The 21,007-nt window shown below is 31.4% G+C and overlaps 1 protein-coding gene across 4 annotated transcripts in view; it reads left to right on the top strand.

Annotated features, from left to right (window-relative positions):
- Positions 1-492: 492 nt before the first annotated feature.
- The window catches only part of LOC134712155 (protein grainyhead-like), a 30,397-nt gene continuing 9,882 nt past the window's right edge, over positions 493-21,007 (top strand). The window contains exons 1-3 of one of the 4 annotated variants that reach the window (XM_063573394.1): positions 493-752; positions 11,908-12,159; positions 20,141-20,279. In XM_063573394.1, the coding sequence (XP_063429464.1) occupies positions 709-752; positions 11,908-12,159; positions 20,141-20,279 (435 nt within the window). In that variant the 5' untranslated portion in view covers positions 493-708. Of the gene's footprint in view, positions 753-791; positions 961-6,892; positions 6,994-11,632; positions 11,793-11,907; positions 12,160-20,140; positions 20,280-21,007 lie in introns of those variants that run through there. The other 3 variants (XM_063573405.1, XM_063573383.1, XM_063573372.1) reach the window with 3 other exon arrangements.

The following is a 21,007-nucleotide window of genomic DNA, read 5'->3' as shown; positions in this document are numbered from 1 at the left end:
ATTATTTTTTTATAGAAAAAAAGTATAATAAAGACTATGAATAATTAATCAAATCACCTGGGTGAATCATAATTTCCTTCTATCATTTTACATAAATAACAAGTTACTATTTAATAAAGTAAGGTGCATATAGTAAGCAGTCTCGTAATTTAAAATAAAAATTGTAATTGACTGTTATAGGTAGTATTTAACTGGCGACCCGTAGAGAGACCCCACTACTTTTAATATTCTCCTCAAAGCCTTATTACAGTTAAATGAACCCTGAGAAATCTAAACAAATTCCATTCAATAGCTTATTATGTCCGAACAATGAACAAAAATCTTACGTATTGAATGGTAGAGTTCCTGAAGCATGTCAAATCATATTTCCCACCTTAACACAGTGAAAAAACATCCAAAACAATATACGGATAAAACTTGTTGTTATTTTACGCATTTACGAGATGAATTATTAAAGATGGTTCCATCAAAGATAATATTTAATACAATAATGCAGAAGATAATTGGTTTTTGTCCGACTGCTGTTGACACAACGTGGGACAGGTAGCTTCGTCTCACCTGACTAGGTATAAACATTCTGCCTTCGCGTTGGAAGTATCCAATAGGAACATTGAACTGAAGTCTATATTTGTTATTGAAGAAAAAACTGGTTCCATATACAATAGTGTTATTTTTGAAGACCTGCAAGACAAGTTTTCCAGGTTTAGAATGAGCGGTGATCAAAGCTCATTCAGTGAAGCAGATGATACAAGGTAAGGACAAAGTCTAGGAATCTCGAAAGGACGATATTAGTATAATTAACTGCACATGTGTGATATATAATATCAATATCTTTAAAAGTACATATATTTTATGGATTCTGATAATTGGAATTACAATATAGAGATTAAGCATGCAAGAGAGGTGCATGTTTTGAAATTTGAGACGTACCAAAAAACTTTGTATTTACAAACCAAAGAGGTAAGGTATCTTTTTTTTTTATCATAGAAAGTTTTTAGAAAAGTTTATAGTTTTAATTATTCTCAACCAATCAAAAATCTGCTTTTTGTAACCATGGTTAATTGGTATAAGCAATGAGATTATAAAACCTCCTTGGTATTAGTAAATAGATAATTCCATGCAGTTCTTATACTGCATTGGGGGTCTCGGGAAGACATTTTCCTCTGATATTGACAGAAAACATATATATTTCGAATAAAGTGTATATACTTGTAAATAATTTTGTAATAGGCAACTTCAATTTTTGAAACATAGTCACTATTACTTTTAACTCATATAATTTTAACTAAAATTTAAAAATAAAATAAAAATAAGATAATAATAAAATAAAAATAATTTGTGCATGTTTCAGTCGAATTTAATGAACTTAAATTTTAAGTGGAATTTTAATTAGATCAAAAGAAATTTACATGCAGACATTACACCTCTTTAATAAAGTTTTACTGTCATAGATGACAAGTTTTACAATTGTATTGTAGTAAATCTCTTATTATCTCGCATACAGAAACCACTTGGTGCACATTTTATGTGTGGGTTGTATTTAAAGCTTAACACACAATTAGAAAATATATGAGTGCAAAAAGAAAAAGGAAAAAGTTTGATTACGATCAAGACGTACTTTTAAATTTAATTATTTTTGGCAAATTTGCAAGTTAGCTGATCCGTAACATTTCCATTAAAATTCCATCAATATTTTGTCAATATCTTAAGTAAATGATAGTGTAAAAACACAGTTTGACTGTGTATCCTTCAAAAGAGACATTTAATAGGTGACATGAGTTTTGATTTTTATCTGTCTACCTTAGGCTTAGAAGTTCTTAATTAACGGTATTTTATTTTATACCTTTTCCCACGGCCACAATTTGTTAGTATTTAAAATAAACTTTCACTAGAATTGTTTAAATCAGTGAAGTATTTAAATAATTGGTGGTAGCTGTGACCTCCTAGCTTCTTCAACGGCAGGTGGGAAGGTCATTACGGGTGCCATCTTATTTATGTCTCATTTTCTTTTCATTCAGTTTGAATAATGTGTGAAAGATATTCATTGGATGTTATTTCACTAACGGACAGGGAAATCAATATTGAAATAAATACGACTGACCGCTACCCCGCTACCACTTATGATTTCACGGTTGTTTTTTGTCAACCCACTCAAAGCCTCTTTTTTATTTCCGAGTTAGAGGTGTCAATGTTTGGTGTGAATTATCTTATTGCATGTGTGCTTATAAAGCAAAATATAAAGTTCTAGTTCAGTGTTTTAATTATAACTAAATATGCAAATATCAAATTTTTATCATGACTTATTAATTTCAATGATATCGCTTATACAGAAAACATTTTTTTTTGCTCCTAGTTAAAATTTCCTCACACCGATGTTATGTTACACTTGTCCTTTTAAAACCCATTCATTGTGAATAAAATAAATTGATATTTCTTAATAGTTCAAAACTAATGCAAAATATTATTTTTTACTTTGTGGTTTAATGGTTGGATACACATAATAAAACTTCTGAATGAAACACACCTAAACTGTATGGTAAATTGTAAGATGCGTAACCAACACCCTTTTTGGTTTTATATTGTTTTGGTTCTCATAAGTTCTACCGTGACAATCTTTTATTCACATCACTCAGTCTGTGAAACATTTCGGCATTCTAGTATTAAATCATTATTTTATTTTCAAAATTTTGTAGTAGTATAAAAAAAATGAGACATGGTATTATGTATTAGACAACTGTCCAACAGAGTCCAATTACGTTGATAATAGCAATTGTACGTCACCGCACGGCCTTCAACAGTAAGAAAAACCCTGACCGCATAATAAGCTATTGAAATGGTTCAAAAACAATAAAACATAACAAAACAACAGCCTGATTTATTACAAGACAGTAAACGAAAAGCAATGACGACCACTCCTGACATGGACCAAGCATGCATATATAGAATGTGGCTTGACTAAATTGTGAAAGGGCTCAACCCTCCCAATAATCTTTGACAATGGCGTAACAGTGTAACATAAGAACAACTGTAAAAATCATTTAGAAGTCAGTTGACTCTTTAATTCTCTAAGGAAAACAATAATAAATGAAGCAAAAGACAAAAGTACCGATCTAAGAGGACTCGAAGTGACTGAAAGCCAATTCAAAGCAAATAACAACTAATAAATAAATCATGTTCTCACAGACTTGGTTAACTACTACATCAATTATGTAACACAGTATCTTTCACATTTCAATTTAAATTTGTGACCAAAATATTCACCGATACATCATTCGACGTTTTCAAAATGATGTGATTTTAACGATATGATAGCCCCGGGTATAGAATTAAAATTGAAGTTCAGACTATATACATTTAAAGTATTGTAATAGTTACGATTAAATCATCCTTAACTGAATAAAAGAGGAATATAAAGCCGACATCTTCTCTTACATAGTACCTTTTAAATTTCACACAGCTTTTCATTTTGAAGTATTAAAATGACAATAACAATAAAATAAAAAGTTATAGATTTGTTCTTATAAAGCTTTCATGATAAGTATATATACAAATATATTGTAATTGTCTACACTAACCACCATATGAAGATCAACGAATAAAATAGCTTTCCTACCGGTTTCACTGCTTTTTGCTACCAATGTTCTTGCTCTATATTGTGGTTAGTGCACTCATAGATGTATATTAACATTGATATTAAGTAAATCTAGTCTCGAGTGGTTCTGAATGTGCATCGAGTAATATTATAAAGTAATGTGGTGGTTCTGAATGTGCATCGAGACGAGTAATATAATAAAGTAATGTACTATAGTTATAATATTAAGAAATTTAACACTGTAAAGTTTTCAGTGCATTCCAAGGTCTTCAAACCATTGCGCTTAAATACTATCTTGGTTCTGTGAGACATATACACATACACATATGATACAATGGAGATCAACTATTTAGTTGTTTTGTTGATATCGAATGCAATGAACTTTTGTACATGTTACAAACTGAAGAGATGCACAATGTCAAGTTATCTCTCCTGCAAGTTTCTTTGCATTTTTGTGATATTTATACATTTTGACCGTTTTACACAATTTGTTTTTATCTATAGTAATATAGTGGTTAACGTCATATATATTGTATAACATTGGTAATAGAAATAGCATCAAGAGAACTGAATGTGCGTTTTGTAAAAAAATATGTCAAAATGAATTTTTCACTTTTCAACTCATTCCAATAGATATAGGAAGATGTGGTGTGAGTGCCAATGAGACAACTCTCCATCCAAATAACAATTTAAAAATTAAACCATTATAGGTTAAAGTACGGCCTTCAACACGGAGCCTTGGCTCACACCGAACAACAAGCTATAAAGGGCCCCAAAATTACTAGTGTAAAACCATTCAAACGGGAAAACCAACGGTCTAATCTATATAAACAAAACGAGAAACGAGAAACACGTATATATTACATAAACAAACGACAACTACTGTACATCAGATTCCTGACTTAGGACAGGTGCAAACATTTGCAGCGGGATTAAACGTTTTAATGGGCCCAAACCTTCTCCCTTTTTCTGAAACAAGGTCTTTTAATAAGTGTGCTTGAATACTGTCTTGCTTCTGATGGAAATAACATTTAAACATTTACTATGATTAAGATATATTTCATTTCATGGTTTTTATTCTTCTCCTCCCATCTTCATAACTACTCAAAACTTTCACCACCGAATCCAGAAAATCGTATGCATTTCCACAAAAATCATTCAATCTATGGTACATCGTATGTGTCATTCAGTTTCTCATCGTGAAGAAAGCCGCCAAACATGTAGAAACAGTTATATACTTATAATAGAGTGTTTATAAATAATCAATCCACATTAAATGTTTTGAAGAATGTCAGCTACAGATCGATACAGTAATTGTCTGTTTAGCAACTCCTGAATCATTGATGTCAAACCAGCAATTCAAACTTCCTGGATACCAAATCGCTTATGACATTGTTTTAAACACTCAATGAAATTATTATAGATCATATCTGATATCTTTTTATTTCATTCTTAGTAGTATTTTCCCATTAAAGATGTTTGCTATTTACCACTTTTCATCGGATTTTTAACTTTTGTAATTAATTGGAACCTGATACTCCATGTAATTGATTCTATGTAGAAATTGATGTGTTTCTCTAATCGCCACCATTTGTTCCTTTATTCGCCACCACTTGTCCCTTTAATCTCAATACGTAATTTCTGCTTTAGATACATTTATAAACGACGAAGCGATACTTTGCATGTTTAATGTTACTGAGCAACACGACCACAGCTTGTTTTACAATTATGTTTTTGATCTCTAGAAAAAGAAACGAGGCAATATTCTACAGCGAGACGGAAGCGAACTCTTATGATTATAGTTATTAAAATTACTAATTTGAAAAGATATTATTCATATCAAAAAAAATAAAACATGTTCAAAGTTTAGGACTTAGGTTGGAATTCCTGGGTTAAGATATGTTCTACTTATTGCTTGTCATTTCTTGATGTGATACGTAGGCTACTGTTGCTGTATAAATTAGTTTCGATTTTAAAAGGTTCATTGTGGTTTTGTTGTTAATCCGCTGTCAAAATAGGGTGGAAGACTGAACAACAGAACACTTTGATGAAATCCTTTATTACAAAAATGTACCTAAATAAGAAGCGGTACTAGTTCCGATTCTCTTAACTCCCCTTTTCATTCAATTTATATAACAACCAAGACAAACAAAACTTTCAGATAATCACAAGGTGTTCCATATACACATGATATATGTATCTTCCATGTACACGTGATATATTTATCCTCCATGTACACGTGATATATTTATCTTCCATGTACACATGATATATTTATTTTCCATGTACACGTGATATATTTATCTTCCATGTACACGTGATATATTTATCTTCCATGTACACGTGATATATTTATCTTCCATGTTCACGTGATATATTTATCTTCCATGTACACGTGATATATGTATCTTCCATGTACACGTGATATATTTATCCTCCATGTACACGTGATATATTTATCTTCCATGTACACGTGATATATTTATCTTCCATGTACACGTGATATATTTATCTTCCATGTACACGTGATATATTTATCTTCCATGTACACGTGATATATTTATCTTCCATGTACACGTGATATATTTATCTTCCATGTAAATAGATAATGAGTTGTTCCTTGATCGTTCCACATTTTTTTTTAAATGCAAGTTACGAATTAGAAAGCTTGTCAGAACGAATGCCAATAAAACATAAGGTTATTATGTTAAGCTTAGGATCGAAAACTGACCATGACATTAATTCAACCCAGACATGTTTTAAAAAACGTGTCAGTAAATATATATGCTGACAAGATTTGAGTGTGATAAAAAATAAAGGGCTCCATTGTGTTCGACTCCAACTTGACAAACAGATAGATTTTAAATCACTTATTAAAAGTGTTCGGTTTCTTAAATTATCAGTTCGAAATAAAATAAAATAAAGAACAATTATCCAGAAACAACCACATACTATGTCAACAGGAAAATAAAAACATGCATACAACTTGAATGATCACTCGGACAAAAAATATGTATGAACTAATAGGAACAAAAAGCCAACAGAACTTACATGTATGGTTGTGGAAAATGACAAGTGAGGCTATTTAAAAAATCGGATAACAATCGTAGACAGCCCCCAACCTTAACCCTAAACTATAAACTAGCAATACATAACATTAAATTTTAAACCCTAATATGTTGATATTTTTAACACATTTAAAAAAATAAAATAGTTTCTTAGCTCTGATATATTTTTCTCGTATAAATCACTATATGTTGATTAGCATCCATAATAGTCGGGTGGTTATTAGAACGCACCTGATATTCTGAGTAGTTGAATGGACCGCAGTTTACTATCCAAATGAGTGAAGAAGTATTCTATCAATTGACATTCTGGGGGAAAACAGAAGTATCAAAAAGGTAAAGTGCGAATAATATAATATCCCACATAAATTAAAGTCAAAGTTGGTAGATGAGGATGGTTTTGCCAGTTTTGTCAAAAAAGAATTGGGTTTGTTTACATCGGCCCACATGTCCATTACCATGTGTTCAATAAAAAAAATATCTCGTGAATACAAAATAAGGCAAAGAGTTTTCTAAGCACGATTAATCACATATCAGTGCTGTAGGTTAACTTTTCCAACGGTTTAACTAGTTGTATAACAATATCCTATTTGTAACGGTCGTTGACATGACAGGCAATGTCAAAGTAATGTCGGTTCTTATATTCACCTCCGCCTAATATGTTCAAATCTTCTTTAATAAAAGAAACACAAAACGAAGTCAGTTTTTATATAAACTTATTCTGTATATTTGTACGACTAGAGAAGTGATAGAATGTATCAGAAATTGACATCAAAACTACAAATCTACTGAAATAAATGATCTTTTAAAAGCATCAGTCGTATTAAAATGTCCTTTACACACACCTATATTGATATTGAATATGTAAATTATATATTGTCAAAAGAGTAACAAACAGCGTGTATCATTTGATGTACAGAGAATAATGTAGAATTTATCTATTCAATAGAGTTTGTTTGGTGCATATTTGAATACTGTATGAACACTTTTTATTCGCCGTAAAATATGAAATTCATAATTTTTCTTCTTTGAAAAGTTCCTGAAGGATATTCTAAGTTATTGTATTGATTTTTTATGTAACTTTGACTAGTTCAAACAGTATTCTTAAAAGCTTGTATTCATGTTTAAAAAGTATTAAACCCCAAAAATAAGAAGTTCTTCAAATATTAAATGAAAAGCAAACATCTTTCATCATTGTAAATTAATAATGAGATTTTCTTAATGTTTACTTTAACAAATTAAAGGGAAAATATACGTATTCACGTAACTTCAACATTAATATCATTTGCATAAACAAATTTCCTCAACTTAAACATCAATTTCACAAGTACATTAAAACAAATATTACCTGGTTCATACAGGTATTGACATCTCATTAACAAATTATTCAGACATCATAATTTTTGCACTACTTAAACTAGTGAAATGCCAAATTTAGTATAAATTTGTTTCATATTTTGTCTACAGAACATAAATAAAAACAATTTGTGTCATGATGATGGAGATAACAGTTAAATCATTATTACATTTTTATATCCATACTTCATAAGGTCGTTAAAATCAATTAAAAATCATTAAAGATAGGAGGAGTATGTTTGAGGCATGATTGAAATTACACTTTTAAAGTATTAGCTGAAACGAGAAATACAGAAAAATAATGATGTGAGGATCTAGATGGGTTAACAAAACAGAGAGTTTTGTAAAAAATAAATCATACAGAAAATAGTCTAAGCAAATCAGATTATTGAGATTAATAATGGGCAAAAGAAAAAGAAGAGAAAAATGGCCTAAAAATATGGAAATGAAGGACTCCCCCCCCCCCCCCCCCAATTCAGAGCCTCATGATGCAGTACAATATGTTTATTTTCACGAGGAAAATATGTAAAGTTACATAGGTCATGATTGAAAATTTGACTAGTCTTTTGTTAAAAAACAAAAACACGTTCTGGCCAATTATTTGTATATAAGTATCTTTAATTCTGTACGGTATGGGTTTTGCTCATCGTTGAAGACCATAAGATGACCTATAAAATCTTACACCTACACGTCATCTGAACTCTTTAGTGGATAACTGTCTCATTGGCAATCAAACCACATCTCCTTATTTTTTTTTATATTTATACTTATATAGATACATTGTATGAATTGCCCTCGTCTGACTTTATGTGATATATTTGTCACTGAACGTAAAGCATAACAGCAATCAATCATATTCCAAACTATTATGAATGAATATTATAATGTTACAAAGATTACATAGTGTTGACAGTTAACTTGTAAAAACTGATTCATCTACATTTTTTTTGCACATTTGATGCATATGTTGACAAACTGGCTTTTATGGTTAGCGCGAAATATTTTACCACTGGTTGTATAAGTATATATAAAACAATTTGTCCATATGTAGATACAGGTCCCCCCTTTCCTGGGCAAAAAAAAATATTGATTGTATAGGGAATCAATGAAGCATGACTGGAGAACACCAGTGAGTCCCCCCATTTATGAAAATATCTTGATCCGCCACTGTAATGTGTATGTAGTCTGTATTAAATGTATAAGCATACATACTTTGGTTTTATTTTGAAGTTTAGTTGTCAAGAATGCAAGTTAATGTGTATTATCATTGAAAATACTGAAATACTACTCCTAAGTTTTAGAGTACACATCTTTTATAGAAAGAAGGACAAAACAAATTCAAAATATCTCTGGTTTGAAACTGTTTGTATTATTTTGTGTACTCTGGATTGGGAAGTTTGCATTTATTTAAAAGAACTTTACTTTTACGTAATGTTTTCGTTTTTGAAGGACGTCGAATGATTATGTATATTCTTGTGTGAAGGACAATTTCTTTTATGTTATCGACTTTGTTTTGTTGGGCACTACATTCCCTCATTTCAGTTGCTATAAATGAATTCAAACTTTATTACATATCTGGTTTTAAAGGTAAAATTGACTAAGCTTTTGCCTGTTCAGTGTTATTGAAATGACTCAAATTCGTTTTGTATGTAAATTATCAATTTTATGTATTCATTTGTAGAACCTAGGTTATTGAATAGTACAATTATTCTCCAACTTTTAGTCGATGCTGTTGCATTATTGGTAAAAATAAGAATTGATAGGCTACCCAAGACGTGTATTGTCAAGTTAATTCATAAACAAAACTATTGATACTTTTGTAGAATTATTTTCCTCGGATTAATAGCCTTGTCAATCAATATTAGTGAAAACAGAAAAAGAATTCGATCTGATCAATTATGGATAAAGTCAAAGCAATTGACAATTTAATGAAATATAGGCCAGGTAATAAACAGTGATATTCAATGAAAATACCTGAAAATAAATGAAATAAATATTGAAATTCATTTCCTCTTGGTTGATTCATTGTAGTATGGACAACAAGCCAAACAAATATATAAGATCTGATGAGTCGTTTCTATATTGCTACATTACAATGAACTGACAATTCAGATTGCCCCACAACGAATCTAAACAAATGAACACATTTTGATGAGTCTTTATGTGTGGGCTGGTCTTCTAAGCTAGTAATTTAAAGTTCTATATTTTTATCCTTTATTATCTAAGAAGGTCACAGTCACGCTTTGACAGTATGGTACACCTTATGGCTTATATTTAACATTTCGAAATATAAATCTTTTTATAATTGGTATATAAAGACTTGTGAATTACCTTTGGTAGCCAGTATAACACCATTTATTACTAATAGCATACATGGAGCAAAGAACTACTTTTTAAGATAAATTTCGAAGATGTTTAAAATTTAATAGGAAATTGCATCAAAATGTCTGTTATGTGAAAAGGTATAACTGTAAAGAATGAAATTTTTTGATGTTGCAACCCCGTACCCTCCCTGAAAAAATCTCAAAATTGTTATACATGAAACAGACGGTAGAATACGACTACTTAGTATACTCTCTAAGAGATATATTTGTCACTTGAACAACATTGAAATAAGTCAATATAAAGTCGTGGCATTAGTATAATGTTGCAACTACTGAGAAGGCAATTATACCAAAACTTTAAAACAAATTTTATGTATGCAAGTTTGACAGTATTTAGATTAATTTAAATTAATTGTCCGTTAAAAAGTGGTAAAACAATTCAACTGGGTCCGTTCGGATGAAGTAATTCATCATGTGCATGAAGAATCCATGGTGTACGAAAAAGACAACCTTGTATATGAAAGATTGTTTTATATTTCAACTTTCGCCTCAGTTGCAAGTGTATGTTCAATTATAAATTCAATCTCAAATGTCAGTTTAATTGCTAGTTCTATTGCACGATCAATTTTGCTGAAGAAGGTGTCAAGGATCTAGATTCTCTCCTGACCTGTTCTGTACGAAGCATACACTCTTTTTTTATTTCTAGATCAAGATTTACATGCAATTTAGTATGCAGTTGACAAAATGAAAATAAAAAAAGAAACATTAAGATGATTACATTTGTTATTGCACATTGTATTACAAAAAGTTACATAAAATGTGCAAATGATGGATTAAGTCTATAAATGTATATTATAGAGGAGCTCTATCAAAACTGAACCCGTAAAAATTGACATTTCAAAAACATTTTTTTTTAATAAATGCCTAATATAACTGACAAGTAAAGGAACATTTAAAGAAGAAAGTATATCGTGAAAAACTACATGCATGATAAAGTTTTTATTTGGTATTTTTATAAAAGATCTGAAAATTTACATAACTTCATAATTGAAACCTGAGATTCGCTTTTTATAATGTGAATTTCATAACCATATGCATGGTAGTCAAATTATTTTTTTTTTTCACAACAACGTGTTTTCTGATTAAAAACAGTTTGAATATATAGTTATTTTAAATTTTTGAGACATCTAAGCCTTACAAGTGGAGTGTCTATAGAGAAGCACCAGAGCGTACCACAATAATTACGTGAAATAAACATACGTGAAAGGAATAAGATCATAAATAAAATCTCTCAATCATTAAATCTACCCTTTATGAAAGTGCTTCTTATTTATTTGTAAAGATTAAAACCATGAATTTGAGTCATTTTTCAGATCCACCCTTGTGTAACACAACAAATCATAAATGGAAATGTACTAGCAAAATGTCCGATGTTGGCTCACTACTTAAACCTTGGTAAGAATTTAGTGAGAATTTACTTGTAGAGGAACAAGTATTCGTACAATACATGGATATAAGAAGAAGATGTGAAACAGTCCACATGTGATAGAAGTTTTCTTTTCTTTTTCAGCGAAGAACTCAAAGCCGGTCTTTCAGAAAACAACAACGTGCTAGATAAAAAAGGACACATTGAACAGGATGGCCCACCGGACGATATCCGGGCATTCTTCGGTCATCCACTGGCTGCAACAACATCTATTAATGGCGAAGACACACAATCATCCGCTGCCGCATTACTACATGAATACATTAACCTACCCGCCTTAGATAAAAGTGGATTGAAAATAGGAGAAAAACTTCATTTATTACAAGAACTCATTAGGTATGTACATGTTTATTTCGACATTAGGGAAGGGGTTAGTGTCTGTGTTTGATAGAAAAGTTGAGACAAATAATTGGTTAGCCTTTTAGTTATTTGTTCTCTATTACCTTTCAACTGCTAGTTGAACCACTAAATAGGTTTTTATGTCAGTTTCCAAGAGTTGAGTGCCGGTTCTGATATCAGCATGTTTTTTGTCGAGCCTACTACCTCTATCGCAGTAAGGGAAACTAAGGGATAGTGCTCCAGCGGTTGCAGTTGCGTTAACTTACTACCTAAAAGCGTATTATTTTAGAGTGTAGAAGACCTGGATGCTTCATACTTTGTATATATATGGGTGCCTTATGATATGACGTTTTCGTCCGTTATATTTCCATCCTTCATCTCATATTCATGAATCAGTGACTTCTTGATGAATTTTCATAATGTAAATTATCTTATTATGGGTAACATGATAACTCTTTTTAGTACGTGTGTACCTTGCAAGGTCTTCATGCCTGTCCTGGACCGTTTTCATTTGCCATCGACCTTATTTTATGGATCAGTGAACAAGGTTTTTCAATAGGTCTGCCATATTTGGTGTATGGAAGGATTAGAAAGTTTACACTGTCAGGTGTCATGTGACCGTAACCTAATTTTTATGGTCAAATGTAAAAGTTAAGTTTTACAGTGTATTTTGGTATGTTTTCTGATACTGTATTTATATGCAGTAGGTCAATCGAATTTGGTGCATGGACATTTTCATGGTATGGTATGTTTCTTGTATACTATAGTGTCAACTGTATTCGGTGTAGAGAATCATTGATTCTACGTCGTACATGTATTTCCGTTTGGTTTATCTGACTTTTCTTTGAACATGTTTACTAGTATGTTAATATGATACGTGTTGTGAAATAAAATTGAGAAAGGAAATGGTGAATATGTCAAAGCGACAACCACCCGACCATAGAGCAGACAACAGCCGAAGGCAACCAATGGGTCTTCAATGTAGCGAGAATTCCCGCACCCGTAGGTGTCCTTCAGCTGGCCCCTAAATAGTATAATAGTACAGTGATAATGGACGTCATACTAAACTCCGAATTATACACAAGAAACTAAAATTTAAAACCATACAAGACTAACAAAGGCCAGAGGCTCCTGACTTGGGACAGGCGCAAAATTGCGGCGGGGTTATTTTTAGCACTATCAGCAAAAAACAAGGTTCAGTAAAGCAGATGGTACTTTTCAACATGTGCAATTTTGTGTCATAGTAATTTATTGCAAATTTGATCAAACCAATAAATTTTAAAAAGAAGATCTTCAACGGAGTACTCTAAGGTCAGTTCTCAGTTGTGACATTATCTATTTTCTGGAATTCTCCATTAATATATTTCTGTTTTGGTCCGTTTAGAATTTTAATCGGCCAGCCACTGTGTCGCTTGTCCTTGAATTTAAATATAGATATGCATCATTCCAATAATAAAAAGAAAATCGTTTAAATGGATAGTTACATAATAAAAAAGTTACATAACGAATGTCTCTTTATGTTATAAATCTGGCAGCCTGTCATTTCTAAGAAGCTTTCATATATGGTTACCTAAGAATTCACTGTTTCTATCTTAACATTCGGACTAATTAACACAAATAAAAGACTAAGTTTAAAGGTACAATTAGTGTTTCCTTCCACCAGAAAAGCATATGTACAAACTTTTTGTTTCGGATTTCTATCAGACGTATCTGATCTCTTGGTATGCCGTGTCAATTAAACATTAAATATTGAAAGATACATTCTTTGTTGAACACGGACCACGCTCAAGACACCAACTTAAAATTAACCAATTCTAAATTTAGTTGTTTTTTTAATAAATTTTTCAGGTAAACTTCACATTTATGATCTTAAATCGCAATATTACTAACTAAATATACTTGCATCATTGGGAAATATTGATAAAAAGGTTTATTTTTTTAGCTCATCTGGTCCGAATTTTGCAGCTTTTGGTTATTATCATTAGGGTATCTAGTTTTAAAATTGTGTCCAATGACCCCGCCCGCGAACCAAGATGGCCGACATGGCTTAAAATAGTACATAGTACATGCAGTTTTTGGCTCATATCTCTGAAACCAAAGCGTTTTGGGCAAATCTGAAGAGGATAAAATTGTTCACAAGGTCAAGATCTATCTGCCCTGAAATTTTCAGACCATTCGTCTTGTATATGTCTATCTGATATGGTTTACCTTGACCTTGACTTCTGTCATGTATATGCCTATCTGATATGGCATACCTTTACCTTGACCTCCGTCTTGTATTTGTCTACCTGAAATGGTTTACATTGACCTCCGTCTTGTATATGTCTATCTGATATGGTTTACCTTGACCTTGATTTTTGTTTTGTATATGTCCATCTAATATTGTTTACTTGACCTTGACTTCCGTTTTGTATATGTCTATTTGATATGGTATACCTTGACCTTGACTTCCGTCTGATGTATTTCTATCTGATATGGGTTACCTTGACACACTACTAGGTTTGTTTTGAATTATGACCATCTAAATCTTGGTTGTGCCACCCCTAGGGGAAATATCTTTGTACTTTTTCGAGTCATACCAGGAAACTGGAATAATGTTTAATGGAAGTTGATGAAAAAATCAACGGACGCTTCGATTTTAGCTTCCATGTGATGACGCATATAAATCAGTTGATGAAGCTATGCTCATAAGTATTGTCTTCGTTTTGTCAGTTTTTCAGTTACGAGTTGACGAGTCAATCATATTTTGTCTATGGAATGGATGCACTGAAGTTGTGCATGTCCTTCTGACAGGAGTGAGTGCCTGTGAAAGTGGTATGGTAAATGGCTTCTTACCTTGTCATCTTTTTAAAAATTATTAAAGGTCCGTTTTAAATGTTCTTGCTTAGGTTCTTCAGTAACGTTGAAAGTTATATTTGGTGTATAATAAATGCAAGGTGAACATATTAGTTTTATCAATTGACCATAACCTTTTTGTTGGGGTTCATTGGTTTTCTTGATAAAAGCTGCAGATTAAGTTATCGTCATGGTTATTGAAGAATGCACAGACATGCATCAGTAGTTTTACACAGATTCTTCCCCATTGGAAGTAAGTATGGAAGGTAGTGAAAATTAACTGAAGTTTGTTAGCTGTAGAAAGTTGTGACTGAACTAAGATCTTAACCATTTTACACTATTATCTTCGTAGAAATATTACTTGTAATATGTATAAAAACTATATGGGTCACCATATAAAGATCATGAAGCGTAACTCACTGCAACAGTGCCAAATAACGTTGAATGTCAGCATTTAGATAAGGGTAAATTAAGCACCATGCAGTTAGTATAAACTACCTACATAATACTAAGCCAAACACTGTGGTCTAAGGTTTCACCCTAAGGATCCTATATTTATGTAATGTTTCGCATGTTTAAGGTTTATCTATATTTCCGATAGCAAATAAAACAAATATAAGTTATAACCTTAAAAATAAAACTCAGCTGACACTACACATCAACATAAATTTGGCAAAGGAAATTGACGATGAATATTCACATGTGACGAATTTTAATGGTGTATATGCACATTTGATGATGAAATCTGTGTTTTACAGATAAGGACGGATATGTCCAAATTATCGTTACCAGAACCCCGACCAATTTTCCTCGAATGTTAATAGACTCATCATTGTGTTTGAACTTACATGACAACACGACGGGTGCCACATGGGGACCAGTATTTGCTTACCGTTCTGGAGCACATGAGGTCATTTCAGATTATTATGGTCTGTGATTAGTGTTGATCGGTCTTTATGTTTCAATATGATGTTTGTCTTGTGGTCTTTTTTGCCATTTAGTTGTCCGTATATTTTCAACTCGTAACCATATTCTTGAATAGCAACACAGGCATGTCTTATAATAGAAAACCACCATCTTATAATAGAAAAGCAATAAAAAAGACACAGAAGACAGCTATGGCGTTCCATAGCCCACACTTCCGGTTAATCACGGGAACCACCATCACATAATAAAAAAGCACCTTATAATAAAAAAAGCACCTTATAATAGAAAAGCATCTTATAATAAAAAAGCACCTTATAATAGAAAACCACCTTAAAATAAAAAAGCACCATATAATAGAAAACCACCTTCGTATAATAGAAAACCACCATCTTATAATAGAAAACCACCATCTTATAATAGAAAAGCACCTTCGTATAATAGAAAAGCACCATCTTATAATAGAAAACCACCATCTTATAATAGAAAAGCACCATCTTATAATAGAAAACCACCATCTTATAATAGAAAACCACCTTCGTATAATAGAAAACCACCATCTTATAATAGAAAACCACCATCTTATAATAGAAAACCACCATCTTATAATAGAAGAGCACCATCTTATAATAGAAAACCACCATCTTATAATAGAAGAGCACCATCTTATAATAGAAAACCACCATCTTATAATAGAAAAGCACCATCTTATAATAGAAAAGCACCATCTTATAATAGAAAAGTACCATCTTATAATAGAAAAGCACCATCTTATAATAGAAAAGCACCATCTTATAATAAAAAAGCAATAAAAAAAGACACATAAGACAGCTATGGCGTTCCATACATGACACCTTGAAGATACGTAACTGAATGATGAAAACATAATACATTTTAACAATTTCTATTGCCAAATGTGAAAATAGTCTATATATTTCTATAAGGTTACCAAACCTCTTATAATATATAATACAAAGACATGTTTCAAATCAAAATTATGCAAATATTTCAAAATTATTATGTAACATTTAAATTACAATATAAATCATCTTATACAAGATGTGATGACGAAGCAGAAGAATACGAGATCTTTACCATTTGAATATGAACTATATATATATATCAATTCTGATCATATATTTATCTTCTTGAATGCACTAGTGCACCTTTTATATTCGCTGAATATACCATTAGTAATGTTAGTCATATAGGCGAATGTGATGCTCACGTTGATTAAGGATAAGACACACAACAGCGAAAAATAGGAAAGATTCATTTCATGTTGTTGCTTTTAGCCACGATATAAGAACTTAAAATTATGACCGGTATTCTACTTGATATGTCTACATCGGAATTATAGAAGGCAAGTGTGAAATGTTTAACCAGTCGTGCTAGTCGTCTGCAACAGTTGTGTTATGTACTGTCTAATATTCAATTAAGAAGTTGAATTTATATAGAAATGTCGATGCATAAAATTATTTTTTTTTCAAAATAAAATCGAGAATTCAAAGTTTGACAAGTATATGAAAAGTTATTTTTCATCTTTTTATGTCTAGATGGTTTACTGGACAAACACATGTTTCCATCTTCCTATGTTTTTGGAGGTATACTGCACTCGCACATGTTTCAATCGTTGTATGTTTTGGTGGTTATTTTATCTATCCAGGCTGTGGTTGTGTGTGTTGTTGTTTTCTAATCTTCCATCTTTCTATATTTTGGTGGTTATTTTCCATCTTTCTATGTTTTGGTGGGTGTTTCCCATCTATCTTTGTTTTGTTGGTTATTTTCCATCTTTCAATGTTTTTGTGAACACTGGTTATTTTCTAATCTTTCTTTGTTTTGGTGGTTATGTTCCATCTTTCTTTGTTTTGGTGGTTATTTCCCATCTTTTTATGTGTGGGTGGTGAGTTTCCATCTTGTCTATGGGTGGTTTACGGAACACATACATGTTGGTTAAACTTTTTTTCACTTTTTAATTTTTTATACATCTTTCAACTAAGTCAATAATCTGAAGATTTTTTTTTTTTTATGAAATATGAGCTAATCTTTATTCAAGATCTAAAAGTATATTTATTATGTTTTTTTTTCTCATATTGTAAACCGGACTTTGTCCAGGGTTAATATTTTGATTAAAAGGGGTCATCAAAGTTACCAGGCTTATAATTTTGTACGCCAAAGATTTCAGATTCGAATCATATCCATATATAGGAAAGCCAAGTTAGGAACAACTTAGTCTAATGTATTGGAGGCGCCTTCGTAATTGTTTCACATCGCCATATTCTGTATGTGCCTGTCCAAAATCATGAGCCTGTTATACAGTGGTTGTCGTTTGTGTCTGTGTTACATATTTGTTTTTTATTCATTATTCTAGGTCGTTAGTTTTTCTCGTTTGAATTGTTTAACATTTGTCATTTCGGGGCCTTTTATATCTGACTAAGCGGCGTGTGCTTTGTTCATTGTTAAAGGACGTACGGTGAGCTATAGTTGTTAATGTCTGTGTCATTTGTGAAGAGTTGTTTCATTGGCAATCATACCACATCTCCTGTTTTTATATTAGTCACTTCTACTGTGTGGAATTCATTTCCAGTTAGCCAGAGTCATTTTAACTAAAATATAGTAAAGTTTGTAAAATTAAGCAGCTTTTGGACAAGACTTGATAATTCTCTTCTTTCATATGATTTTCATTAACAAAGACTCGGACACATTTAACAGGAGGTCACATATATGATACATATTCCTGAATAAATAAACAGTTTGTCAAGATCAAATTTGATATCCTGTATTATATATATTTAAAAGATGTTTAAAGTTGAGTGACCCTGTCAAATAAGAATTGAATTTCATCTATTTTAAATGATAGTTTGTACAAGGTATAGTCGACAACGTGTAGAAGCAAACAGAAAATAGCAATGCAACATGTTTTAAAAAAATTATTATTTTCAATGCAAAACTTCAAGACCTGTAAGTGACCTTCTGTTGTTGTTTTTTTTCTATGATCGGGTTGTGTCCTTTTGACACATTACCCATTTCCATTCTCAATTTTATTCAATTTTTAACACCAAGATCAAGATAATCACCGAAATAATAAGTTTGGAAAGAATTACACCTCTCTTCACATGAAACATGTTAAACATTGAAAAAAACAAGTGCAAGGAAGGTTTGTGCAGTTCGTACATATTTCAAGACATTTAAAGCTTGACTATATGTTCAGAAATACAACTGTAGAATGAAAGAATCTACAAATATAGTTAGGAAGGCATTATATTTTTATTTTTAATTTCCATATTAATCTTCAAGGTCATGGGTCTAATAAATCATTTGTTTAACATGTCTTTTCACTTATGTAGTGCTTGGAATTATAAGTATTATTTTGATATATGTTGCTTATTTTGGTCGTTTGCATATATCGTTATACGCTACGAGCTTGCATCTTTTTAGCAGCTTGTACATTTGTTTCTCCACCTTCTTGGCATACCGCATTAGTATAATGCGACCGATGTAGAACTTTATTTCCATTTCACTAACATGTTGTATACACTGTACACACACCACATTGACAAGCGAGAGCATGCGTGATCGATGCTTTTGATATTGCATTGAAAATCAATAGTTATATTTACTTTCAATTAAAAAAATGCTATACTTTAGTGAACAAGAGTGATGATGCATCACTTAGGTAAACTTACAAACCGTCTCTGCCTTCAGAATACATTCCCTTTATAAATCTTTTCGCGTCCTACATTAATTGGTCATTTTATACTTTTTAGACACAAATAAAATCGAAATACAATATTTTTCTTTCCGATTTAAAGTGCGATAATTGAGGAATTAGAAATTTGAATGGTGAATGTTATGTTAATTATAGTAAACCTTATATATAAACTTCCCGTGTATAGTCCTGGTACCAGTCGAGTGTGAAGTCATAAACTGTGAAGTTAAGATCGTTGTCATATTAAATATTTTCACATAAGTGTCTTGTTGGCCTGGAGTTTTTATGTTGAAAGTATAGCCTAGGTCGAGATTTTAGTCAAATGAATATTAAATATTGATCATGTATTGTAGTATTCATGTAGAGGATTACTGAGGTTGAAATGAGACATTGTAGTATTATGCATGCTCACTGTAGACCATGTACAATTGCATGTTATAAGTGATCGTCAAGTGGTAGAGCTTAAACTTCCGTATAGAAAACTGTGACAATACCATACACTTTTTTCAGGGACAAAAAGGAGGACTTACAGGGAAGCGATGGGTCGAATGACTACATGAGCGTCCTACAAACTGAAGTTGACAGATTTTTTAATATGCAAGAAATGCAGGAAAAATCAAAATCAGCAGACATAGTCGCCACAAGCCAGGTAAGATTATCGTAATTGATGATAATTTCATAATTAGCTATCGTTATGATTTTGCAATTAAAACTAAGAATAAAATACCTTCCGGTCAGGTAAAAATATTGAAATTGATATTAATCTACCATCTTTAAATTATCAGATAGCAGTCAATAAATTTGTAGATAATTAGTACAGTTAATCTAGCCTCGAGTTGGTTGTTAATTAGTAACATCATGTTATGTAGAATCGTATCTGATGTAGTTGACATTGATCTAATAATTAATACATGACTTTCATTTGAAGATATGGAAATACATATTTTCAATTATGATGACAGGAAAAATTGCATATTGACATGCTATTGTTATATTGTAACTTTATCTCTGAAAGAAGATTAAGAAAAATGATAAACGTTTGTCATTTTGGTTTCAAATAACCTAAAAATTTTTTAACTTGCTAATTGTGATGCAAAAGAAAATGGAATGAAATATATTTTCTACTTGACAAACAAAATAAAAATGAAAGAAAATCTTAGTATTTAATTTAAACTAGCTTGCAATAATATCACATCTCCTTTATTAACTACATTAAAGTTTACAAAAAAAGGTTGATAATTTGCTTAGGCTCGTTGATGCAAACTAAATGTGTCTTGCAGGAGTAGACATAGATATTGAGATAAAATACATTTATGTGAAGGTTTATCTTCTGAATGCTAGACTTTTAGGGTGTAGTAACCAATTTCAAGTCATTTA

Source organism: Mytilus trossulus, chromosome 1 (assembly GCF_036588685.1).
Source record: "Mytilus trossulus isolate FHL-02 chromosome 1, PNRI_Mtr1.1.1.hap1, whole genome shotgun sequence".
NCBI lineage: Eukaryota > Metazoa > Mollusca > Bivalvia > Mytilida > Mytilidae > Mytilus > Mytilus trossulus.
The sequence above is the reverse complement of the archived record's forward strand: the minus strand, read 5'-3'. Positions and strand labels throughout refer to the sequence as shown.